The sequence below is a fragment of the Rattus rattus genome, chromosome 2 (assembly GCF_011064425.1).
Source record: "Rattus rattus isolate New Zealand chromosome 2, Rrattus_CSIRO_v1, whole genome shotgun sequence".
In the NCBI taxonomy this organism is placed as follows: domain Eukaryota; kingdom Metazoa; phylum Chordata; class Mammalia; order Rodentia; family Muridae; genus Rattus; species Rattus rattus.
The window spans coordinates 190047245-190071956 of record NC_046155.1 but is presented as its reverse complement, the minus strand read 5'-3'; the positions used below and the strand labels follow the sequence as shown (position 1 = coordinate 190071956).

Below are 24712 nucleotides of genomic sequence, written 5' to 3'. Positions count from 1 at the left end.
TTTGTGTCCTCTGTTTGTCCCACATAGAGCACACTTTCAAATGACAAGTTATACACAAAATTACATATTTATTGATTACAAACAAAACAGGACATTCAGCCATGGCGTGTCCCCTGCTATAGTTGCCGACTATTAAGTAATGCTACAGTCTGGATCTCTCTATGGGTCCTCCTCTCCCACACCACCCAGACCTAACTTCACATTTTATCACCTCCCTGATTGCTGTGCCGTGTGTGTGTGTGTGTGTGTGTGTGTGTGTGTGTGTGTGTGTGTGTGTGTGTGTGTGTGACACACAGCAGTCTAGACAGAACAGTCTTGGTACAAACTCCCAGTTCTCAAGCTCTGGCCTTCGTGGGTGAGCGACTGGGTCCCTTTAAGAGTCGGCTTTCTGGAATCAAGAGTGGGATTACTAATAGCACTTACCTGAGAGTTTGCTGTGAAGTAAATGATGCAGTGCATGGAAAGAGTTAAGTTGCTGCCTCTGCTGCCTGAATCCAGACTCACCAGGAGGTGAGGACATCTCCATGGCTGGGAGCTGTCAGGATTGTACAGGAAGAAGGGGAGCAGGTAGAAGAGGCACTTCCATTGGAGCCACACGGCATGCTCTCAGGCAGGAGCACCGTTCATCGAGATCTCTAAAGAATAGTCTGTGCAATTGATCCAGGATGAAGTGATATGGCTTCTTCGTGGATTTCATTATTTAGATAAAGGTACGGCATCCCAGATACAACTGAATCACAGGTCTGAGTCAATGGACCAGTGTTTGTCCTTCATTTGAGGTGTTTTTAAAGGTCTTAAACACATCCTCGGGATTCTCATTGCTAAGGCCTTGCCCTGTCTCCCCATGGCCTGCACAGTGTGCTTTGAGTGGTCCCCATCACTGGGGTCTTTAGCAGGTACTTGGGGTACTTATCCATAGCTGAGTACCTGACTCTCTTGAACTTGGTGCTTTTATGTGACCAGACATCCCAAATGCTACTGTCCAGGGCCACATCCATATGACAGTCTGCTCCCCAGAGCTGACTGGAGGATTGAGGGAATGAAGATGAGACAAAATACAGACACACACCGACACATGGACGAGCTGAGATCGGGTGGACTAAGCTCTCTGAAGGGGAAGCCACAGGACTGCAGAAGTTCTGTGTGTTTATAACATACATCGAACAGCTAACATGGAGGTCATTGTGTATGTAATCAGGAGGCAGGGTTGTGGTACACAACTGAATCAAGGAAAGATGTCTAGTTAATCTCAGTAGGGGAAGAGTCTTCGGGACATAAATATCCAGGGGGAGATAACACCATTTTCTGTACACACCATCAATATCCGTATGGACCAAGAGAGAGTACTCTTCCAATGTTCCTTACCCCATGGATGGAAAGGCTTTGCCATTTTCCCATGGGTCTAAGGGGGTTCTTGGCATAGCCAGCTCATGTCAAGAGCACACATTCATGCAGGACTATACACATTCAGGGCTTCCTCCACTTCCCATATTCGATGCCATTGAGGAAGTATGGAACTCATACAACAGTTGCCCCTGTGTTTTATATCAAAGGTTGGCATGCTTTTCCTCCAGATGCAAATTCAGGCTGTAGAGGTCACCCTGCCTACATCCATGTACACAGCTGTAGACAACAGGTGCAGAGGAAGTGGCCTAGGTTCCAGCAAACATTATTTATGAACAGTGGAATCTATGTGTCAGAGAATGATCACGGGTCATACAGTGTGTTGGCATTTTTATTGTTTCTTCCCCAGACCATCGCTGTGCTTAGGCCGTAGGGAGGCAAGCAGAAGGCTGTGGCAGAGCGTGTTTTGGGGCCACTGTTTTCAGTGCAAATGTCCAAGCTCTTCAAATGCCCTGATTATTATTATTATTATTATTATTATTATTATTATTATTATTATTATCACTATTATTTATATCAGCAGTAAGTTATAACTTGATTGATCAACCTCTGTGCACTGTTCCTGGATGAGCCCTCTAGTGTATTCTGACACGTGCAGCCACACTGCCACTGCACAAATCCACATGTGACACATTTCCAGTACTCAAAGATGTTACGTCAGAGTCTCTTCTGTTAAATACTCCCATCAGTGTGAACCCATCATGGCTGCAGATGGGCTTGGTCAAGCCTTTCTGCACGTCTGAGCCAGAAAAAATGGTGTAGTGTGTGTGTGTGTGTGTGTGTGTGTGTGTGTGTGTGTGTGTGTGTAGCAGAGGACATGGCTGTGTACCAGAGAAACTTACAGAGCAGAATAAAACCCAGAAGGAAAGCTACATTTGACATGAAATGTGTGTGCTATCACAGCCACCCAGAATAGCATCCCCCTTTCTGTGTGGTCCTACTCAATCAGAAGCAGGGAACGATGGCTCCCAAAGACATTTATTAATCTGGGCAAGAGCAGTCTCCTGAGACACTGCTCCTGCTTCCTTACCTGGGCCAAGGTGAGGGTTGCTTGCCTGCAGGTGCCGCACTGAACTCGGAGCTTCCCAGGCTGGACCTTGTGGCAGGGGCCTTTGCAGTAGACAAAAAAGCTGTGGTAGGTGGGTTTAGCTGCGGGGAGGAAAAAGACACAGTAACCAATCAGTGCTGGTCCGCACTGAGCCAAGACACTGTCTACACAAGCCTCTTAGAGGCGAGCTGCATTGAATTAGAAGAGTGAACGTTTCAAGGAGGAGCTAACGATCTAGAAAACATGGTTTTATGTTGAAAAGGGTTAAAGTCTCCTCTTCTTGTCATGCCAACAGCCAAGCGACTTACTCATCAAAGTAAACAGGCTGCTGCCGGAGTGTTTGCAGCACCGGGAAATTAAATGCCTTCCTCCTCACTGCTGAAGCCTGAGAAGGGGACAGGCAATTCCGAGACTGGAAAATGCAGAGGCCGCTGCCCCTGGATTCTATTTCATGCTTCTGTACACAGCAGCAAAGACTCAAGATCTTTTCCTCTTAGACTCATATCTGCACGGCCAAGCCAGCCTTTCCCTCGTGATGTGAGTGATGGGACCACAGTTGCCGGGTTCCTAGGGAACATTTGCCCAAACCCAGTAACATATAAAATAAGAGTCCTGAATCCCATGGAGCCTAACAGATCCCGCAGCCTGTGCAGAAGTGCCAGCTTTGCATTTTGTGAACAGTCTCTCTGGCTGGACAACTGCCATTCTGACAGAGTATTCGCAAGTGTGAAGGGTAAACACCAAGGGATCGGTCTAATCAAATAATTTCTCTCGAGTGTCAATATTCTCAAAGTGCCAGTTCTTAAAATAAGGGAACATTTTATGGATATCTGATGCTTTTGTGTCTGAAAAGAACTGACTAGGAGCTCTTGGGGTATTCTAAAAGTCCTAACTTTCCCAACTTAACTTAATAATTCCTTTGATCATGCTCTAATTATTGCTGGGGATGGGACACACGTGTTTATAATTTTAATCATAGTATCAGAAACATCTAGACACTCCTTGTGGTCATGGGTGAAAGGTTTTGATCATCCAAATGCATACAGCTGACTAAAAACAGTACAGAGACAAGAAGCAGACAGCAGAAGTCCCTGCCGTTTATTTACTCAGCTTTGCTGACTCTGTAGCTGACAGAACTTTCTAAAATATAAGATAAAATGAGGAACATTCTGATGCATTTGCAATGCATCCTATAACGGCTGCTCTTCAGCAAAGAGTACATAGCTGTCAGTTTGAAAGGCAAGACAGACTATAAATACATGTTTGTGTGGATGCGAAATATCTATTTTGACACCCCTCTGTGGCTCTAGTGCCTTCTCGGGCAAGATATTCTAGTTGTGAATATTGCATAGTTATTGGCAAATATAATTGTTACAGGAAATATATGTGGGTCAGAAGCGAAACACAGAGATATGAGTCCTTGTCACAGTAATGTTTGTAACAAAATAAATGATTGACTGTCAAAAGATCACAGGAATCGTGACAGCTCTAACCTGTGTTAAGAACCCCATTTCACTGCTGTTAGAACTCATTAAAGAACCCCGGGAGGGATTTCAAGTTTCCTCACTGTTAACATTTATCAGCAATGGGAAAACATGGGGTCTCACAATTTTTATAACCCACACGTGAAGCTTAAACAATAAAAGATACAGGAAGAAATGAGTGAAAGAAAGCAAAATCTTTCCAAAAGGGAGTCAGTCAGGGCCTCGGACAGGGCACTGTGGGTAGAGGAGATTAAGACCTGCTGGGAACTGGAGACTCCTCTCTTCCCTTATAGCAACAGCGGTGTCTGTGGTCTTGTCTCTGCTAATGATGCATCAGCGGGAGGCTAACCCCTTCCACCTCTGCCTGCTTCAACTTTCACTAAGTCCTTGAGAAGCCTGTCACAAATGCTGCATGCCACCTTGGTGGCCTGGAATCCTGCAGTATGACATGCAATCCATTACACCGTGCCATGCAGACCCAGCCGATTAATAGCCAGGCTAAGGGAGACCAAGGTCAGTGCAACGCGGGCCATAGCACGTTTCAAGCTGTTGGCTCCGTTCAGCCAAGCAGCTGGGCTTTCAGGTGAATCATGAGAGCCCCTTTCAGAGTGGCCTCCCTAGCTTTTGGGCAGTGCGACATGCTTTACAGTGGGTATGCCTCTGTGTCCTGCTGTGGCCTGGAGTACACTGCAGGAATGTCAGTAAATGCCTCACACTTTCATGGGCTGTGTTCCCATTTGGCTTGACTGATGAGCCTGCAGCTGGAACTCAGGGCTATTCTGTGAAAGACCTCAAAAGCCTTTACTAGGAACTTGACACCTCTAGTCACTATGGAGCTCTCCTGCTTCCACCTCATTTGGGACCTTAAATATCCTTAATGCTCTCCTCATCCCTAGGTCTCTCCTTCAATAGTCAAAGTAACTGAAGTGGCTTATGTTTACAACGTGTCCTGATCTATGTAAGAAGCAACAACTGGAGCGGAGGCTGTCCTCGAATGGGTTGCCTGCCTGTGGATCCCATTCCCCTAACTGGGCTGCCTTGTCTGGCCTCAGTGGGAGAGGATATACTTTGTCCTTCAGTGATGTGCCAGCAGGTGGTGATACCCAAGGGTGGGGTGGGGGGTTCCCCTTTTCAGAGGAGAAGGAGGAATGGGGGGAGGACCTGTGTGAGGGGGTACTGGGAGGAGAGGGGGTGATATTTAATATATCTTTGGATAATAGGCTTAAAGCCTAAATAATCATTTTAATAAGCAGGTACTTATCCCACATGAACACATTAACTATTGTACAAAACATTAAATGAAACTTTGCTGTCCTTAGGGACCTTCCTACATCTGCCTCATCAAGATACGTGCAAGCAATATGTGACCAGAAGCATTGGGGGCTAAGGAGCGCTGAAAACGTGGCTAGGGATTACTCTTTTCTTCTTTCCTTAACTTTAAAAGAGACTTCATTTCAAAAGCCGCAGGTGGGTAGCTTTCAGATCAAAGCCAGTGAGTGTGAGTGTCTAGCCTTGTCTCACGCTCTCATCAGGGACACAGACAGATAGTACTAAGCAAAGAAGACAGTACACACCAAGAACTGCTAATATGAACACACAGTTGGAAGGAGAAAATAGGACAGAACGGTTGGAATTGGAGGAAAGACAGAGCTGGCTACTAAAGATCCAGAGGGTCAGTAAGGCTGTTCCTTCCTGCCGTGCTCTGACTTTATCCCAAGTGACTCAGTCTTGACATACACTTCCACAACTATCTTGCATTTCCACTGACAATCTCCACATTTATGATCTGACCGTCATCCTCAATGTCCAAATGGAATGAAAATTCTTTTTGTTTTGTTGTCCATAATTATGATGATTGCATAGACTAGTGTCTATGATCACAGATGTGTTTGGCTTTGTATTGTCACCTCTGAATAACTGTCATGTTCCCAAGTCATAGAACTGGTGTAGGTGTCCTAGCATGGGATATCCCTCTTTGCAGCCTTTGGCCAGCTTCTTCCACATTATCTGGCACTAGGTAGTAACGGCTCCTTTCACTCTTGCCCACTTCTGCCTGGAGACTTAAGGTTGTTCCTTAAATATTCAGGACTTCAATATCATCTGAACAGTTAGCAGCATTTTTCAGCTAACATCTGAAAGCCAGCTCGGTTTGCCATATCCTCTAATAGCATAGGGAGTAGATTCTGTCCTCAACGATCCCTACAAGTCTCTTTCAGACCGTACCAATGAAAGACTTTTAAGCTGTGTCAGGGAACCAGATAACTGGACACTGTCAGGGACCTTCTCCCTCATCATCTGCCAGGACTCCTGATGGTGCATCCGGGTGGTAATCCTTCAGAAAGGGCTTGACCACAGTTTCTGAGTGTTATGTCTCATAAGCCAGGCACTAAAACTATGCAGCGTGATCAACGAGAGGACTACCACTGAAGCCTGGCAAAACTCTCCATATATAACATGGGGAGAGAATGATTTCCCTATACTGACCTTAAGTTATTTGACAGTTCCAGTCTGAACAATATACACTGTGTTTTTCTAGTATGGTTCCATATTAAATCCGTGTAGTAGAGACTTCCTGAATTACCTCCTCTGCATAATGTCTCACTGGAAGCATCACAGGGTGTAGAATCCATCCTCTTCATTTACAGGTAGATCACAACTGAGGAACTGCTCAGCTTGGCAGGTCAAACACAGAAACTTCATCGTTTTTCTAGGACAGCTTCTCTCTAGAGAACCGCAGGTAATGGTCTCTGGAAGGCTATTTCATCAAGAGATAAAGGGCTCCCCTTACAGCTCTCTTACCTCGTGGTCTTGTGAGGAGACTGTCTCCCTCTTTCCAGTCCCCTAAAGACTTTCTGTAAATGCCATTGGCCCTAGGCTCAGACTGATTCACAGTTGCCATATATCTGTCCCATTTTTTCTGTACAATTTAATTCCATTTTATGTGGTCCACAAGCTAAGAGAAGTACCCCGAGCTTAGTTAAAAACACCTATCTGTTGGGTTAGTAAATCTTCCCGTATCTTCAAATGCTATAAAAGTTATAGGTGTGGCAGCATGGAGACAAACAGCAACATAAAACATGCTGCTGTGGTTACCAAACGCTCGGAACTCTCTGTGCCAAACTCCCCACATTCTTCAAAGTGTAGAATGTAACTCTCGCTAGAACAAAACCAACGCTAATGGCATCTTAGAACTAAGTTATGTGGGGAACAGAAGATAATGAGTATTAAAAATTGTAGAGGAGTGAGTATAATTAAATGTTAAAGATCGAAATCTGAGTCAGGCGTGTTGGCATATGGTCATAATCTCAGTTCTTGGTGTATGGAGGCAGGAGGGTCAGAATTTAAGGCCTGTTTCAACTGTCTTCCACTCCCCCACCAGAGTCAAGTTCTGAAGTTTAACCCCAGATGAGCTTCTCCTAGGGAAGGAAGTAGTATGTCAACACCCCCCAATGCAGCCCATCTCCACTACGTTTAAGCCAAATGGATCCAAACATCATCCCACGATTTTAAGAAGCCCTATTCTTAACTTGTGTGGAGTAACCAAGGTAATGCCATATTATAAACAACTCCCAATTATCCAACCAGCCACCCAACACACGTGCTCCTAAAACAGGTTTAGCAATCTCTAAGGAGACTCTACCCTTAAAAAGTTATCACTTAACTCTCAAGCTTTTCCGGGTTGGGCTTTTAATTAATGGATCCGAACGGCGATTTCTTCTGGCGAAGCAAAAACTGCTGATTAAACGTGATGCCTTTGCTTCATTTCTTTGTGGTTGTTGTTGCCAATTTATTTTTTCATTATTCATTTGGAAAGTAATAAAGAGATCCCCCATGCCAAGATAAAACTGTAGAGTGAAGCATAATTTGAGGATTATGCTCATGTAAATAAGGCACAAAGCCAAGCAGAGCACATTTTGATGCTCTTTCTTTCCACAAACGGGTCGGGGGTGGGTGCCAGCAACGTCGGCCAGCATGGAGGCTGCTGGGATACATGGTCAATTCACAATACCGATCACTGCATACACAGAACTTAGAGGAAATATTTACAGTCCCAGATGTGCCTATCTTACAGAGGTGGTAAACCTGACCAGACCCTGCCACTGTGAGCCGATCTCCTGCTCCTTTCTGGTCATCTTCTGATCTCTGAAACTGAGAGGGTAACAGTAACCAGCGCACAGGCTGTGGAAAGGATCTTAGCAGTAATAACACGGGTGGGCGCAGCACTGTGTCTGACACACTGGGAGGGTCTCAGCCAGCGCCTAGTTTTGCGTACTGCTCTTCACATTAGAACAGGCCACTCCTACATGCAAGGACATTCTTTCCTCAATGTTATAATCCTCACATAACATTTTTAACTTCGACCTACTCTAAGATTTAGAAATAGCTGAAGTGTAATTTTTCACTAATTACTTTTATTATTGCTTCCTGCCTAACCAAATCCTTTACAGTTCAGTGGTGGTGCTATGTAACACACATCGTGTGCAAACCCCTAGATGAATTTCCAGCTTACTGGAGTCATTTTTCTTTAGGATGTGAGGGTTGTGAGTGCACTGTACTTTTAGAAAGTGTAGAAACAGGACACAATTGTATGGATCCACCCTAGTAGACAGTGAGTTAAACATTAGGTCCATATAAAATTATAACCATGGTATTGTGATATTGAAATGACTTGAAGAGGATTCAAAGTAGGTTTCAAAGTGTTGCAGTAAAAAATAAAAATAGGCACAACCGGTTCCCACACATCATCTCTCCACACTGGGCCCCTGGTACTCTCGGACCTGGGTGGTCGCTCCCTGGTGTTAGTTCTGGCACTGTAGGGCCATGTAGACTTAACAGTAACTTAACAGCGGCACCATGCCATGTTAGCCTACCTATCTTCTAGCCCCAGCGATCTCTCCGCTGCCATTGGTAGTCACCCTGGCCTACCCTGGCCAGCCAGGAACTCTCTTGTCCGAGTCACCCACCCAGTAAAACGAAGACTCAACAAATTGTAACCCAACAATCAGATTTACATGTTAAATTCTCAATACACAATATATCCACAGAATACATTCACTGCCAATTAATAGAGATAGAAACCGCCCACCTAGACAAGATAAACTCGACCTAGACCACCTGGATCGGAATCATCTTCCTCTGTCATCTCCATCTTGATTTTTTCTCCCTCCTCTTCCTCCTCTCTCCTTCTTAGACTTCCCCTGCCTACCCTTCCTCCTCCTCCACTGTAGGCTGGCCCTGCCTTGTGGCATATTGACTTCATCCTACATCTAAGTTCCATTTTAATGGACAACTTACGAATTACTGATTTTCCTTTGAAAGTAGGCACAGTCACCATAGCTTCATAACGAAGCAGTCAGGAGCTCCTGGGTGCGTGTTATCCACAGGACAGCAGCACAGGCTTGAATATGACATTTCCAAATTCCAAAGAAGCCATTTTCCCCTCGGCCAGATGATCATAACTTTGACTCAGGGGCAGTTTTTAGCTTTACCCTGGTTAGCAGATACACATTAAGGCCAGGGATCACACACACACACACACACACACACACACACACACACACACACACACAAACACACACACACACACACAAACACACACACACACACACAAACACACACACACACACACACACACACACACACACACACACACACACACACACACACACACCTCAGCTCCTGCTTACATCCTCCCTCACCACAACCAATTTTTTTTTTGCCTTCTTTTATTAAGGCTAAAGCTTCTACAAAAGTTCCCATTACCGTCTTTTAGCACTGGCAGTTGACAGGACTGTGTAGGCACAGACATTACCAGGGAGGAAAGTTAAGCCTTGTTCCTAAGGATCGGTGCACGCTCTTCCTCCTGGCTGCTGACCCAAGAAATGGCGATCCCTGGCGGGGCATCAGAGTCAATAGGCGTTTTTTGTTTACTTTTACCAAAACAATCCTTTTCTTGACACTTGAGATTTATCAAAATTAATTGATTTAAATCTGCCATTGTAAATGTTCTGAGTATTAGAGACAGAAACCGATTAAGTAAATGAGCAATCAAATCTGCCTTAATGAGAGACTTCGGCAACCGAGGCGTGAGCCTTCACACACCCACATCCCTCATCTGAGCTCATCCACAACAGGCAAAGCACTTGGTTTTTGCATAAGTATTTTAGATATGATATATCCTACTTTACTCCTGTCATTAAACAGGTCTCAAGTTTCGGATGCTTTCAGTATCTTGTTCCCCTGTGCCAAACGATAAGACGAGATGTATAATGTTAATAAAGGTTGTCTTTCTCAGTATTGATTTGGAAGCCTTTGGTACACTGAGATGTTACTATCTGTGAAAATGTGAGGATTGTTTTTCTTTAGTGTCGCGGTGATTAATTATAAAAGTATGGTGATATGAGAAACAGGAAGTGATTGGTTTTCCGGGTTAAGCCAATGATATGGTGAATAACGTATACTTCTAAAAAACAAATGACAGGATTATGAACTCCAGGAATGGGGTCCTGACTGCAAAGGCCTCTGGGTTTCTAGGGGAAGATGTGGCTGTAAATCACAGTTGGCTCAGGAATCCCCACTTTCTTCCTCTAAGCACTTGCCCTCTAAGGTCTCTTAATGCTGAAATGTTTACAGCACAGGGAAGAACCTCACCTCTGTTGGGGCTTGCATGCTTCAAATAGGTCTCCCCCCCTTTCCTCCCAGCATTTCATGAATAGCATTTTATTATGGTACCAGTGTTATGTTCTTGATCACTACTCCTTCCTTCTACTCAGATGGGTTGGGAGCCAGGCGAACAGATACTAATCTTACTCATGGATCCCATCACTGAGGAATGGGATTCGGTACCCAGAGAGCTCAGGAAGCCACTTGATTAGGCTGCTTAGAACTCTGCCTGTGCTTCTCCTAGACAAGACAAGAAGCAGTGCCTGGCTTTTAAAGCCCACTGCACATTTGTGGCCCAGTGCATATGCATATCACCTTTAAAAAAAGAAAAGTGAATTCAGGGAACTTAAAATAGAAAATAAAACCTACAACGTGATTCATGGTAACAAGCATTCTACCACTGAGCTATATAGCTCAAATGGCCCAATATCCAGCTTTCTAAACTGATGTAAACCTCATCTGTCTAAAGCTTGGTTGCTTGGGGGATGGTAATCTCTGTAGAGAAGCAGGTAGTGCTACCAAAGATAAGACCATCAGTGCCTATGCAGCTTTGCCAGTAACATTGCCAACAAGGGTTGATAAGGCTCTCACTGTGCCTATGCTGGACACTGTTAATGGGTGGGAAACCACATCTGCCACACAAAACAGACCTTAGCAGTTTTAAAATCCTGACATGGAGGGCTGGAGTGACTGCCAAGCCATCAAATGCTAGTTGAGCTTTCAACCAAAAATCCAAACTGACTTGGAACTCGATACACAGCAGGGGAGAAACCTGGTGTTCAGAGGATGTGCACAGAAAGACTCGGGTAGAAGTGCACACTTCATCATGGACTCCTTGTACAGGAAGTTCCGTGACTATCTCTTCCAGGCTTGGTACAGTTGGCCATGATTCCAAATTCCAGGACCTTCAACTCTGAGATGCATAGGACCTGAAAAGCAGCCAGAGGTGAGCTCCGCAGCCCAATTTGATGTTGCAAGGCAGGGATCTTCTCTTGTCCCTACATTGCTTCAGGTCTCAGGTATCACAGTGTTTGGTCATCAGATGGAGTCCCAGTCTGAGGAAACTTGAGGGAAGTCTTCAATGCCCCAGATGAAACAAGCAGGTATTTGGATTGGAGGGAGGATGGTCAGGATATGGAGATAAGAGAGCACACAGAGTCCTTTGGCTATCAGTGGTATCAATCTCTCTTTCAGTTGCATTTTCTGGAATGCTTGAGTCTTGGGTATCCTGGGTGTCCAAGGATTCTGGTTAACCCAGACACCTGAGAAGCTGTGGGATGACGTGTGCCTCCTCTCCATAATGTCATTCATTTGACTCTTGCTCTCCTGGCTCCTAAATCAATTCTTTCATCTTCTTCCCAGAAGCATGGTCTTGGACTTCTGCAGTAGCTACCAAGGCCTGGTAGGAGATTTTTCACCTTTACCCAGCTCCCCTGCCATGTAAGACAAGATCCTCATTGCCAAAAGAATCATCACCTGAAACCTTAGTGCATCTCTGTTTTTTAAAAGTCCTTCATTTCCCTGCACCAACGGTTTGTTGCTACAGGGTGTGGACGTGACATCCAGGACTCCAGGGCCCTTAGCGTAGAAGGAAGCCTGAGGGAAAGGATGCTTTAACTAAGTACCCTGCTCCCCCAACTCTGTTACATGGCTGGTGTACCAGGACCATCCATGTTAGGAAATGTTCCTCCCTTGCTCATTTAAATATATTTTCTTCATCAACATTTTCTCTTGCCCAGGAAAATATGTCAGCATTCCAAACTGCACCTGCACAGGGATAGCAAAAGAGAACAAAACCCACAAACACCTCTGTTTGCGATGACAGATGCATTGAAAAAAGCATGTAGGAAGAGCTGGATGATTTTAGTATTTTTAACTTGCTGTGGTAATATTTTGCTTAGAATCATACACATATCTTTTAGTTTTTGAAAAAAAATTATTTTATGTTTATCTGTTGCCTGCATGTATGGCTCTCATTATGGTGCCCAAGTAGGACAGAAGAGGGTGTTACATAGCCTAGAACTAGAATCACAGATAGTTGTTAGCCATTGTATAAGTACTGGGAACTGAACCCCAAACTCTGAAAGAGTAGGAAGGGCTCTTAACTTATGAGCCATCTCTTTAGACCCATAGAACTATTTTTAATTGGTTATTTTATTTATTTACATTTCACATGTTATCCCCTTGCCTGGTTTCCCCTCTGCAAACCTCTTATCCCATCCTCCCCTTACCCTGATTCTATGAGGGTGCTCCCCCACCCACCCACACACTCCTGCCTCACTGCCCTAGTATTCCTCTACATGGAGGCATCAACCCTTCACAGGACTAAGGGCCTCCCCTCCCATTGATGTCAGATAAGGCCCCTTTAGCTCCTTCTGTCCTTCCCCTAACTCCTCCATTGTGTCCCTGTGATCAGTCTGATGGTTGGCTTTGAGCATCTGCATCTGTATTGGTTAGGATCTGGCAGAACCTCTCAGGAAACAGGCACATCAGGCTCCTGTCAGCAAGCACTTCTTGGCATCAGCAATAGTGTCTGGGTTTGGTGTCTGCATGTGGGATGGATCACCAGGCTAAGCAGTCTCTGGACAGCCTTTCCTTCAGTCTCTGCTCTACTCTTTGTTCCTGTATTTCCTTTAGACAGGAAAAATTCTTTGTTAAAATTTTGGAGATGGGTGGGTGTCCCCATCTATCAACCAGGAGTCTGTGCCTAACCTCTGGATATGGTCTCTACATGTTCTCCATCCCCTTTGTGGGGTATTTCAGTTAATGTCATCCCCATGGGGTCCTAGGAGGCTCTTGCTTTCCTGGCATCTGGGACTTGCTGGTTGCTACCCCCAGTTTCCCAGCCCCCATTGCTCCATGCCTCTGTTCAATTTCTGGACCCTCTGTACATCTCCTCCTTCTCCCTCCATACCTGATTCTGCCCCCTCTTTTTCCCTCCCCTCCTTTATTCCTCCATAGTCCCTTACACCCTCTACCTCCTTCCCTTGATTATTCTGTTCTCCCTTCTAAGTAGGAATGAAACATCCACTCTTTGGGGTCTTCCTTCCTCTTGAGCTTCATGTGGTTTGTGAGTGTGAGTTGTATCATGGGCATTCCAAGCTCTTTGCCTAATATCCACCTATCAGTGAGTACATGCCATGTGAGTTATTTTTTGACTGAGTTACCTCACTCGGGATGATACTTTCTATATCCATCCATTTGCCTGTGAATTTCATGAAGTCATTGTTTTAAGTAGCTGAGTCGTATTCCATTGTGTAGACGTACCACATTGTATGTATCCATTCCTCTGTTGAGGGACATCTGGGTTCTTTCCAGCTTCTGGCTCTAGGTAAGGCTGCTATGAACATAGTGGAGCATGTGTCCTTGTTATATGTTGAGGCATCTTTTGGGTATATGCCCAAGAGAGGTATAGCTGAGTCTTCTGGTAGCACTAGGTCCAATTTTCTGAGGAACCTCCAGACTGATTTCCAGAGAAGTTGTACCAGCTTGCAATCCCACCAACAATGGAGGAGTGTTCCTCTTTCTCCACATCCTCACCAGCATCTGCTGTCACCTGAGTTTTTGATCTTAGCTATTTTGACTGGTGTGAGGTGGAATCTCAAAATTTGCATTTCCCTGGTGACTAAGGATGTTGAACATTTCTTTAGGTGTTTCTCAGCCATTCTCATTTCCTCAGTTGAGAATTCTCTGTTTAGCCCTGTTTTTGTTTTTTGTTTTGTTTGTTTCTTCTTTTTTTAAATAGAGTTATTTGGTTCACTAGATTCTAACTTCTTGAGTTCTTTGTATATATTGGATGTTAGCCCTTTATCAGATGTAAGATTAGTAAAGGTCTTTTCCTAATCTGTTGTTTGCTTTTTTGTCCTATTTATAGTGTCCTTTGCCTTACAGAAGCTTTGCAATTTTATGAAATCCCATTTGTTGCTTCTTGATCTTAGAGCATAAGCCATTGGTGTTCTGTTCAGGAAATTTCCCCCTGTGCCCATGTATTTGAGGCACTTCCCCACTTTCTCTTCTATTAGTGTCAGTGTATCTGGTTTTATGTGGAGGTTCTTGATCCACTTGAACTTGAGCTTTGTACAAGACAATAAGAATGGATCAATTTGCATTCTTCTACTTGCTGACCACCAGTTGAACCAGCACCATTTGTTGAAAATGCTATCTTTTTTCCACTGGATAGTTTTAGCTTCTTTCTCAAAGATCAAGTGATTATAGGTGTATGGATTAATTTTTGGATGTTACCATTAAAATAAAAATTCAAGACTTACTTCCTAAAACAGATGCTAACATCAGGAAACAGCTTATCCTAACTGCTCTTTGAAAAGTAGATAAATAGACATTTCTACCTGTTGCTTGGTGAATATATTTATTTCAACAGCTGTGAGTTGACATAAGTGCTATGTCACTCACTTCCTGGCCCTTCTGCTCTGGACTGGTGCTAAGGTCTCACTTGTCTCAGACTGACTAGAATCTTCTAGTCCTTGAAACAACTTTCCTAAAGCAAATCACTGATTGCATCATGTCCCTTTCATGTCTCCTGCAGGCCTTTCTGGTTTCTGCTTCTCCTCCCTGGTTCAAGGTAATATGTGCCTTCATATAGCATGCCTTTTACTCTCAGACTATTTACAGGGAATATTCTGGAAAGAAGTTTTATAGGCATCTATCACATGTATTTTATGGACAATTGACATACATAGGCAAAAGTTGTGTCAAGAGAGTCATTCTCAGCTAGTGTTGAGCATAAGCTCCAGAGTATGGGAGAGCTCCTGTGCTGTCCAGCATGGCAGCTGCTGGCCACATGGCTCTGGAATACCTAACCCATACCTTTTATAATAAAAGAATGAATGAATGTTAATGCATTTAATTAATTTAAATATAAAAACTTTGCTGGCTAGTGTTTACCGGTTTGAGAAACACTAGTATTAATGTTGACTATAAGGCTTGGTGGAGTTTTAAGTTTGTAGATTTTTGTTAGATATATGTAAAAATAACTTCTGTTCAATAAAACAGGCAATAACGAAAATATCCAGTCAGATGGACACTTCACTGTTGAGAAATAGCTAACTTTTCAGATACTCCCTTAACTCTTCATAATATTTTTATCCCTCATTAATTCCTTAATTACAACATTTTGCATGCGTTTACTTCATATTTTGCTCTGAGAGTTATTTTATGTTTTGTGACTTATTCTGTAACACATCCTTGTTTTGAAGTCTATGATAAATTCACACTTTTCTCCATGCTTTTCCTGTCTGCTGACAGCATCCAAAGCAGCACACAGCCTCCTTTCTACAAGGTCCACCCCACCACTCCCATCCTTAGAAATCCTTTGGAGAAGTCTTCATTGATTCTTCTATTAAATGCAAAAGTGATTAGGTTTTGCTTACCTTTTTCTCGGGGTACTAAACCCCTTATATCATACTCAATATAGTGTGTATTATATATAATACATATTAATATATAGGCCATGTAGATGCCTTTAGTAGCAATGGTCAATATTATGGGAAGGGATCATCAAGCAACTAGTTTTGAAACTGACACTGCAGTATGACAAAGTCTTTTTGCAAATGATTAAATCACAACAAACTGACCTCAAAATAACTTAAGCTCTGTGACAATATAATGAGGTATGTTCTGCTGGGCCCATTAAAATGACATGCAGTTGGATAATTATTTTTACAGTGTCAGGTTTCTAAAGCTAAAAGTTTTGCAGCTTCTCTTATTTGGCAATGCTAAATGAATGTTGTCAAAAAAAATTAAATCTAAATTGGTTATAAATTTTCATTTAACTGTACCATGCAGGGAAGGTTACATTGTAACAGCCACACTTTTGTCATCGTTAGGAAAAGGCAGAGTATGATTTTAACAGTATTAAGATTATTGAAATTATTGTTTGTTCTACATAATTACCATTGGGAGTGAGCCTTTGATGGTCAACCCTCAGCGTATGAGCAAGGCTGACAACAATGGATAACAGGGCAAACAGTGTTCTGGTCTACCAGTGATGCTGGGCCTCCCTGGCCTACTGTGGCCTCCTTGTACAAAGGCTACTTTGCTTTTCCAACTACATTTTCCTAACTGATTAAAAGATCTAATTTCAGAAAACAGCCCATTTTCAACCCAGTTTGCCTGACTTTTTCAGGCAATGACCTGTGGTTTGATCACCTGTCTAAACCATCTGGTGGCTCATTATAATCCTACAAATGGTCTCTCAAAAGCTCCATCATGCCTTTTAGCAGCAGTAGCAACAACCACACAGACAGGGAGGCCTGATAAGTGGCCACTCCCTGGTGTAGCTTGTTTCTGCTGAACCAAAAACCAAATTTGGACCACAATGATTTTTAATGTCAGTAAAAACCTACAGTGAGATAAAACTCTTCTCTTGATTTTTATATGAATTTTGGGAAGCAAGTTTTGGGAAATTAGACCAGGACATCAAAAGAAAATCCTCAATGATTTTTAAAATCAGGTTAAACGTGTCTTGTAACAGCAATTGTGGCATAAACTTAAGCCATAGGAAGCCTGTAAGAAACTCAACTGTATGGTAAAACATGATAACTATAATATTAAGCATGTATACATATACATGGAATACAAGTCAATAAATATACCCCGCAATTAATATTCATATACTACATTTATTTGACTAAGAAACATTTTTTATGTCAGAACAAAGTAGAAAAAATATGAGGTATTAAAATTAAGTGAGATTTTTTCTAAATATAAATGTATTTATAGTTTTTAAAAGATCTGTAGCTGTTCATCAAAAGTCTCTCAAAAGATCTATTGAGATTATTGATGATCTAGTCAGATATTTATTCTATCATTTATTTTTTACCTCACATAGAAAAGATTTAATTTAGCTTAATTTTTGGTGTATTTTTTCCTGAGTTTTTTTGAGTTTGTTTTATTTACCATTTACAAAGTATTGCATTTATTATGGCAAAAGATAGTTCTTTAAAGCAACAATACTTTGCAAAGATACCCAGAAATAAAAATCTATCTATCTATCTATCTATCTATCTATCTATCTATCTATCTATCTATCTATCCATCCATCCATCCATCCATCCATCCATCCATCCATCCATCTACCTATCCATCCATCCATCCACCCACCCACCCACCCACCCACCCATCCACCTACCTACCTATTAATCACCTCTTTACCTTTTGGGAAATGACCATACATATAGCCAAGGAAGAATTTTTAAATAAAAGAATAGCAGTATCTCCAGAAGGAAACAGTAGCTAAAAGAAGCCATGGTGATCAAGCTAATGAAAAGAACCATTTGGGAGAAGAACTACCTGCACAATTTTCCAACAAACCCAGAGATAAAGATCAAAGAGAAGCAACTCCTGTTCTTGCAAACTAGTAGCTTCTAGGATATCCTCATGGTAATCTGCTCCAAAACACACTTGCTGTGTTTCCATTGCTGTCTTACAAACAGAACAGACCCAGGTTCTGCCATAAGCCTCAGGATCACCATGGCATCAATGATTCTGAGCGGCATTTCCCATTGCTGTCAGGGACTATTGAGTGAGCACCTACTTCAATGCCCATACGAAGTTGTATTCTATTGAAGATCACTGAAAAGCTAATGTTCAATTTGTGAGCTTACAGATGAAAAGTGAGGTTTGGCAATGTAATTTTTGTAGATTTGCAGGGTTTGCTAAGTGTCATTCAAGGGGTTTAAACCTGGCTCTGTGTGATTCCAGTGTCCCTGTAGTCTTTGCCATGATCCACCTCAGCCTTTAGAGATTAGCTATGATGCTTGCAGGGCAGCACATTTCTCTAGAAAAGAAACAATAGAGATACAGGAAGAGAGGAAGAGTGAGAATGCAGCCAACACAGTGGTAGACTCAGGAATAACCAGATTTGGCCTCCCTGTGGGCAGCTCAGCAGCTGTTAGGACCCAAGAACAGGTCTATAAAATGATCTGAACCCCAGTTTCTTCATTTCAAACAGAAATAACAATAACGTCTCTTACAACATCCGGCAACACTAAATGCAATCAAATATCCTTGCCTGGCAAGCATGTGCAAATTTGTGGCATGCAAATGGCCAGGGACGCATCCTATTAGACCGGAGTACATGAAGGAAAACCCTCAGTAGAAAGGTAAATAACTGAATGACCAATCAATCAAGAGCTCATGAGGATCCAAATGCAAGGCCCTGTGTAATGAGTGAGATATGAGCATGTAATCCCAACAAACTCTCAGAAGGGGAAGGCAGCGAGACTATCAGATCCAGGACAGCCTGAGAAACATAGTGAGATGGTGTCTTAAAACAATCAACAACAACAACAGAACAACATGAGACATTCAAGTGCAAAGCAGAGGTGGGCAAACTCAAGACCAGTATTCAAGGCAACCCAGAAGGGACTACAGGTAGGAAAGGTAAGGAAGGAAGTATCTGGGGGACATCAGAGTCCACACTTATCAAGTGTGAGAGCCTCCAATAGGGACCTCCATAGGGACAGGACAGGCATACACACACCAGTCCTCCTCTGTGTCATTCCTTCTGTTCTTCTCCCAAAAGGAGACATAGAGGGAATATACCTCTAGACAGCACATACCATCCTGTATCACTAGCTGGCTATCTGCTCTCTCCTGAGTGTTCATTTTCCTGAGCAAAGAGCACATGTCACCAACTCCCCCATAGCCTCCTTTAGGTAGTCATTACATCATTACATCAGAGGCATTGACAGCAGACCTGGTCCTGCAAGCCTCGTTTCCTTTCAGAACGCTAATGCACAGATAGCACACAGTCTGACTGTGTTTTCCCAGAATGTCTACTCATAAAGTGAGTGAGTGTGGAACTGTCCCGCTTTGTTCTGCTTGTTCTCGGTGCCCAGCTCTGGAGCTAACATTTGCTGCTTACTGGAGGAATGGAACTGACAGAAGAATGAGGCGGTCTTCATCATTGTGGTGTCTGTCACTCCTCATCTGTGTCGTTTCTTTGACAATAACATGGTTGATGAATGGAATTTGTTGAACTACAGAGAAGAGTAATATACTGTTCCAGCAGCCCTGGTCTTGATTGCTACCTCACTGCAAAGCCCTCAAAGTGAAAATGCCTTCTACGATACCAACAGGATTTCAATCACATTTGGAGTATCTATGGCCAGTGCTTCAAATAACTGTTCTCAAATTGTCAGTTAAATATCTTAGACCAAATTCTACACAAGCTGTGATTGATTTCCTAGCATTATTTTATTACCCATATAAGATGACTTTAATATATAAAATCTAGATACCAGTAGCAGTGAAGATGGCCACTCCTTTGCTGAGGTTGCCAGATATAGCAAGAAGGGAGTTTATACATGTATAGCCCACCTCAAGTCCAGAGGATGATACAGGAGATAGGCCTTCTATGCTCACATGAACTTCCTTATCAAACATCTCCAGACCTTCCCAGAGCAACGAATAGAGGAAAACAGAGCATTCCGGGTCTTTGAAATCATGGCCTGCCATGTTGTGAGAGTCCATAGGAGGACCACAAGTTGAGGCACCACAGAGATCTCTGAAACTTTTCTCTGAGTTCCTCTGCTCTACCTAGTTAACAGCCATCAAAAAAAGTAGAGGCCTTGGGCTCACAACAGCAGAAGTGAATCCCGCCAGTAGTCAAGTGGACTTGGAAAAGAACCCCAGACTTCAGAAGGAAACATAGACTAGCCGCTGCATGAATTGCAGCCTTGTGATCCATGATCACAGAATCCAGCTAATCCATGCTCACATTTGTCACCTATAGATATCACGATTACAAATGTGTGTTGTTGGAAGCCACCGAATCTGTGGTAATTCGTTGTATAACACATAATTATTAAAGGTGAGTTGTTTTCTTAATCGCAATTAGCTTTGGTTTTTATAAGAGACAATCATACATGGATTATAGAATTCAGTACAAGAACTTAGTGAAGTCATTTCTTTCCATAAACTGAGTTAAGAGGATAGTAAAATAGGGCATAAGGACCTGGTCAGTTAACGGTAATAACAGGAGTATACATTACAGGGCTTGCAATCTCCTACACCAGTTAGATATACCTGTAGATATGGATCAGTCTCCCATGCCTATAGGTTGAATAACATAACACAATTTTCATCAAATCTGGAAGCATCTATGCACTTATGACTACGTACCATGAAAGGCAAATTATTATTTTCTTTAAGGTTTTTATTTAATGCTTGCATGTATGGTATGAGAATTGTGTACATCTAGAATCATCACCCAGAGTGGAGCTATTTCCTGGTCTACTTATATGAAAATACATGCTCCCCAGTGGTCGTAGCTTAAGATAGCCTTAAATCCTACTGCTCCACAGGAAGGCCCTTGGCTATGAGGAAGGTTATTGTGATCTATTTTAAAAGTGTAGTGATGAAAACATCTCTGACTTGGATCTTTGATATTTTCAAAAGTGCATGGCAGATATTGGTTTATGACTAAAAATTCAGCGCTAGAGAGGCTGAAGCAAAAGGATTTAGGATTCCAGGAGGGTGTGGACTACTTAGAAGGCATGTAGCTCAAAACAGCAACAACCAGAAAACAGGACCAGACAAACAACAATAATAACAAAACAGTATGTTTTATTTTGCATAGTAGCATTATGGTAGTGCAGCCAGAGAGACTGCAGATGAAGTTGATCTCTCTCTCTCTCTCTCTCTCTCTCTCTCTCTCTCTCTCTCTCTCTCTCTCTCTCTCTCTCTCTCTGAACCCTGACAAGGGACTCCTCATCTCTGCATACCCCAGAGAGCCTACCTTAGTGCCCTCATGGCAGATGCTTAATAAGTGTGCACTGACCAAGAACTAAGGTAACCAGACTGACCCCTAATACTAAAGTTGACGGGATCAGTAGTCCATGTGTCTTCTAAGAATACACTTACTGCATAGCTCAATGGAGGTCAGCTGAGACTTGACTGAGAAGTAGTGAATAATTAATCTAAAAAAGAACCACTGCTCATGGTAAGTGATTGAAGCAAATACCATCCCAAACTGTGGCTAATGCAAAACTACTCCTTTAAATAAAGTAATAATCTGACAGGCATTAGGTTAAACAAGCCTAATTTTACAGTTCACATAATCAGTAAAATATACCTGTACCTTCACATATAGTTACATAGGCATGATTTTATATATATGTATATATATTTATGCACACTCACATGTATATGCATATATTTAGTTATACAAATGCCTCTTCTTTCCTCCACTGATTCCATTGTAACTTCTATAGATATGAAAGCCAGTGCTTATAATCCTTGGTCCCTGCCTTGGCTCCTCAGACAAATACTAACATGCTTGGTGGCTGTCAAGTGGTATAATTTTCTATTTACCCTTCATGCCCAACATCAAGTAAGATCTTATTGAATATAGATAAAGTGATCAAAATGCCCTAATACTTTCCCAAAATATGGAAACAATAAAGCCTTGGAAACAGTGACTTGAGACAGTTAATCTGGTGCACAGACCACAATGGTGTGCTGTTGGTGTTAATGGTATAGACTAGGATAGCTGCAAGCAGTCAGGCTGAAAGGGAGCTCTCTATACGCACAATCCAAGTCCTGGGTGGAGGCTTCGCTAGGCCAGCACAGCTGCTAAGCTGTCATCTAGTCATCTCTATACTAGTCATCTCCATATTAGTCATCTCGAAGGTTCTCCATCACAACCATTCCAAGAATAATAACCACCAATTAGGCAGGAACAATCCATCTTCTTCATTATTGTGGTAGCTTGTGTAAGAATGGTCCCCATATTCTTATACATTTTAAAAACTTGGAACCCAGTTGGTAGAAGTATTTGGGAAGGATTGGGAAGTATGTCCTCATTGGGGAGTTATTCCACCAGGGCTGGATTTGAGGTTTCAAAGGACACATGCCATTCACAGCACACCCTCTCTCTGACTTGTGGTTGTGAATCAGTGAACCACAATGTGAGCTCTCAACTCTTCCTTCTGCCAAGCCATTTCTCTGCCATCATGGACTCGAACTGGTTGATACTGTAAACCCCCCGTAAAATGCTGTCTTTAATAAGTTGCCCTGGTCATGGTCTTTTATCGCAGCAATAGAAAAGCAATTAAGTAACTACTGTATTCTAAAGACTTAACTTTAGTGACTAGAGTGAGTTCCCTCTTATGCAGCAACTTATCTTCCAAAGCTATTAGGTAGACAATCTTTAATTATACATTTAGGAAGAAAAAATAACATATACATGTAAAGGGCATTATGGTAGAATAGTATATCTCAGCTGTGGAAGGATTAAAATCTTACTTATAACTATTATGGACTGGGCATTTTTACTTTACACATACATATAGAACTCTCAACCTCAAAATAAAATCGAACATCCAGCCCAAGGTCATCACATTGACCTTTGACTCAATCTTAGCTGTGATGGAGAGGTTCGGTTTTCAACCTTTACAGTTTCAAAATGATGCAATTTCACATGCCTAAAGGAATGTTCAAGACCCTTGGAATAGCACATAAAACTTAAGGAACTGTTCTGATAAAGTGGCCTCCCACTTTCAGTGGCATGGGCATGTTGCTAGTAGCCATTAGAAACATCCCAGACAATGGCTATGAACTTACACTCAGTTGAATGAGGCTGAGTACTTTTTCACTCTGTCATTGCCTCTCACCTGCATGAAAAATATCCTTGAGGTGAAGAAATGGGGCAGGAACATGAGCTGTAACCCTTCTGAAAGGTCACATTGTCCTGGATGTGAGGACCCATGTCTGTCGGTGCCTCGGCTTCTCAGGAAATGAAGAAACCTCATCTTGCTACAGAGAAGCCAACAGAATCAACTAGGCTCCCTTGCACCCTTCCCAGTAATCTCACTCCTCACATTCACATTCCCTCTTATGGACCTGTGGTCAGGCTCAATTTCATCATCTTTTGGATTTTCTCACAGCAAAACTCGTTCTCTGGCAGGAAGTAATAAATCCATCACCTAGGCACTGCTGGCTAGAGGCTGCTGATGGGGAGCAGTGTTCCATGGATTCTCAGCTTCTTCCCCTGTTTCTCTGCCTGGTTTAGTTTAGGTGACCAAGTACATTCCCATGAGCGCCTAAGCCCTTCTTGTTCTGACAGGATAGATGATATCGCAAGCATCATATGCTGCTAAATGTGCAGTCGTGATGATGGGAAAGATCACCTCCTTGTTTTAATTTCTCTCTCCATGGTAAATGAGTGGAAAGACCTGGGTTTGCCTAGGAGAGCCATGCTCTGATGCTGACTCAGCCAACTAAGATTTGGGGCACGTTGCCTCAGCTTTGCTCAGCATCAGCCTCCTCATCGCATAGGACAGACTTGAGGCAACCATGCAAAGGTCTGTACAAATGCATCTATCCTGATTCATATGTATGAATTAAGGTTAAACACAGAGGTACACATACAACTCATAATTGCACTTAAAAGGTGTATGTTGACAAAAAGTACACACCTGCACACCATATATACACCTCCTCAAACACATGCATAGGCACGCAACTTAACACACATATGTACACACGCATAGATAAGGTACACACATCTACATGTACACCCATACATACATACAGACAGACAGACAGACAGACACACACACACACACACATAAATATATACACACACATATGCACACATCATGGGAAGCAATGGCTCTTAGGGGATTCTGTTACACAGAAACGATAGAAGTACAGAATTTTTTTAAAAAAGTGAAATAAAATCAGAAAAAATAAACTGGGCAAAATTGAAAGAGTTTGGTGAGAAAGAATCAGAGTTCATACCCTAAGAGATTTCGGGTGAGAGGGCAGTGAGAATGATGCAGGCCTTAGCATCACTTGGTGCTAAAGTATACCTGTACATAAATCTTGCTTTCATGCATGTCATTAGTTACATAGCTGGTCTGATTTCTCTAATAAACTTCACCATCTGGGCGTTTTTATCTTTTCATCTATGTTCTTTAGTGGTTTGTGTTTTGTTAATTTATAGCTAAGAAACATTTTGAAAATGTGAGGTTTCATCTCCTTAATGTAGTGAACAAACCCTCTGTACTTTTTCTATTTATATTATTGAATATAAGATTCCCCACACGTAGTTCTCCAACTCTACCTACATCTATTACAACCCAATTCC

General features: G+C 42.5%; 1 protein-coding gene across 2 annotated transcripts in view; it reads right to left on the bottom strand.

Moving 5' to 3' along the window:
* Positions 1-1883: 1883 nt before the first annotated feature.
* Prkn (parkin RBR E3 ubiquitin protein ligase) overlaps positions 1884-24712 on the bottom strand; it is a 424783-nt gene continuing 401954 nt past the window's right edge. The window contains exon 4 of one of the 2 annotated variants that reach the window (XM_032894705.1): positions 1884-2553. In XM_032894705.1, coding sequence (XP_032750596.1) covers positions 2342-2553 — 212 coding nt within the window. In that variant the 3' untranslated portion in view covers positions 1884-2341. Of the gene's footprint in view, positions 2558-24712 lie in introns of both variants that reach the window. The other variant, XM_032894704.1, reaches the window with a different exon arrangement.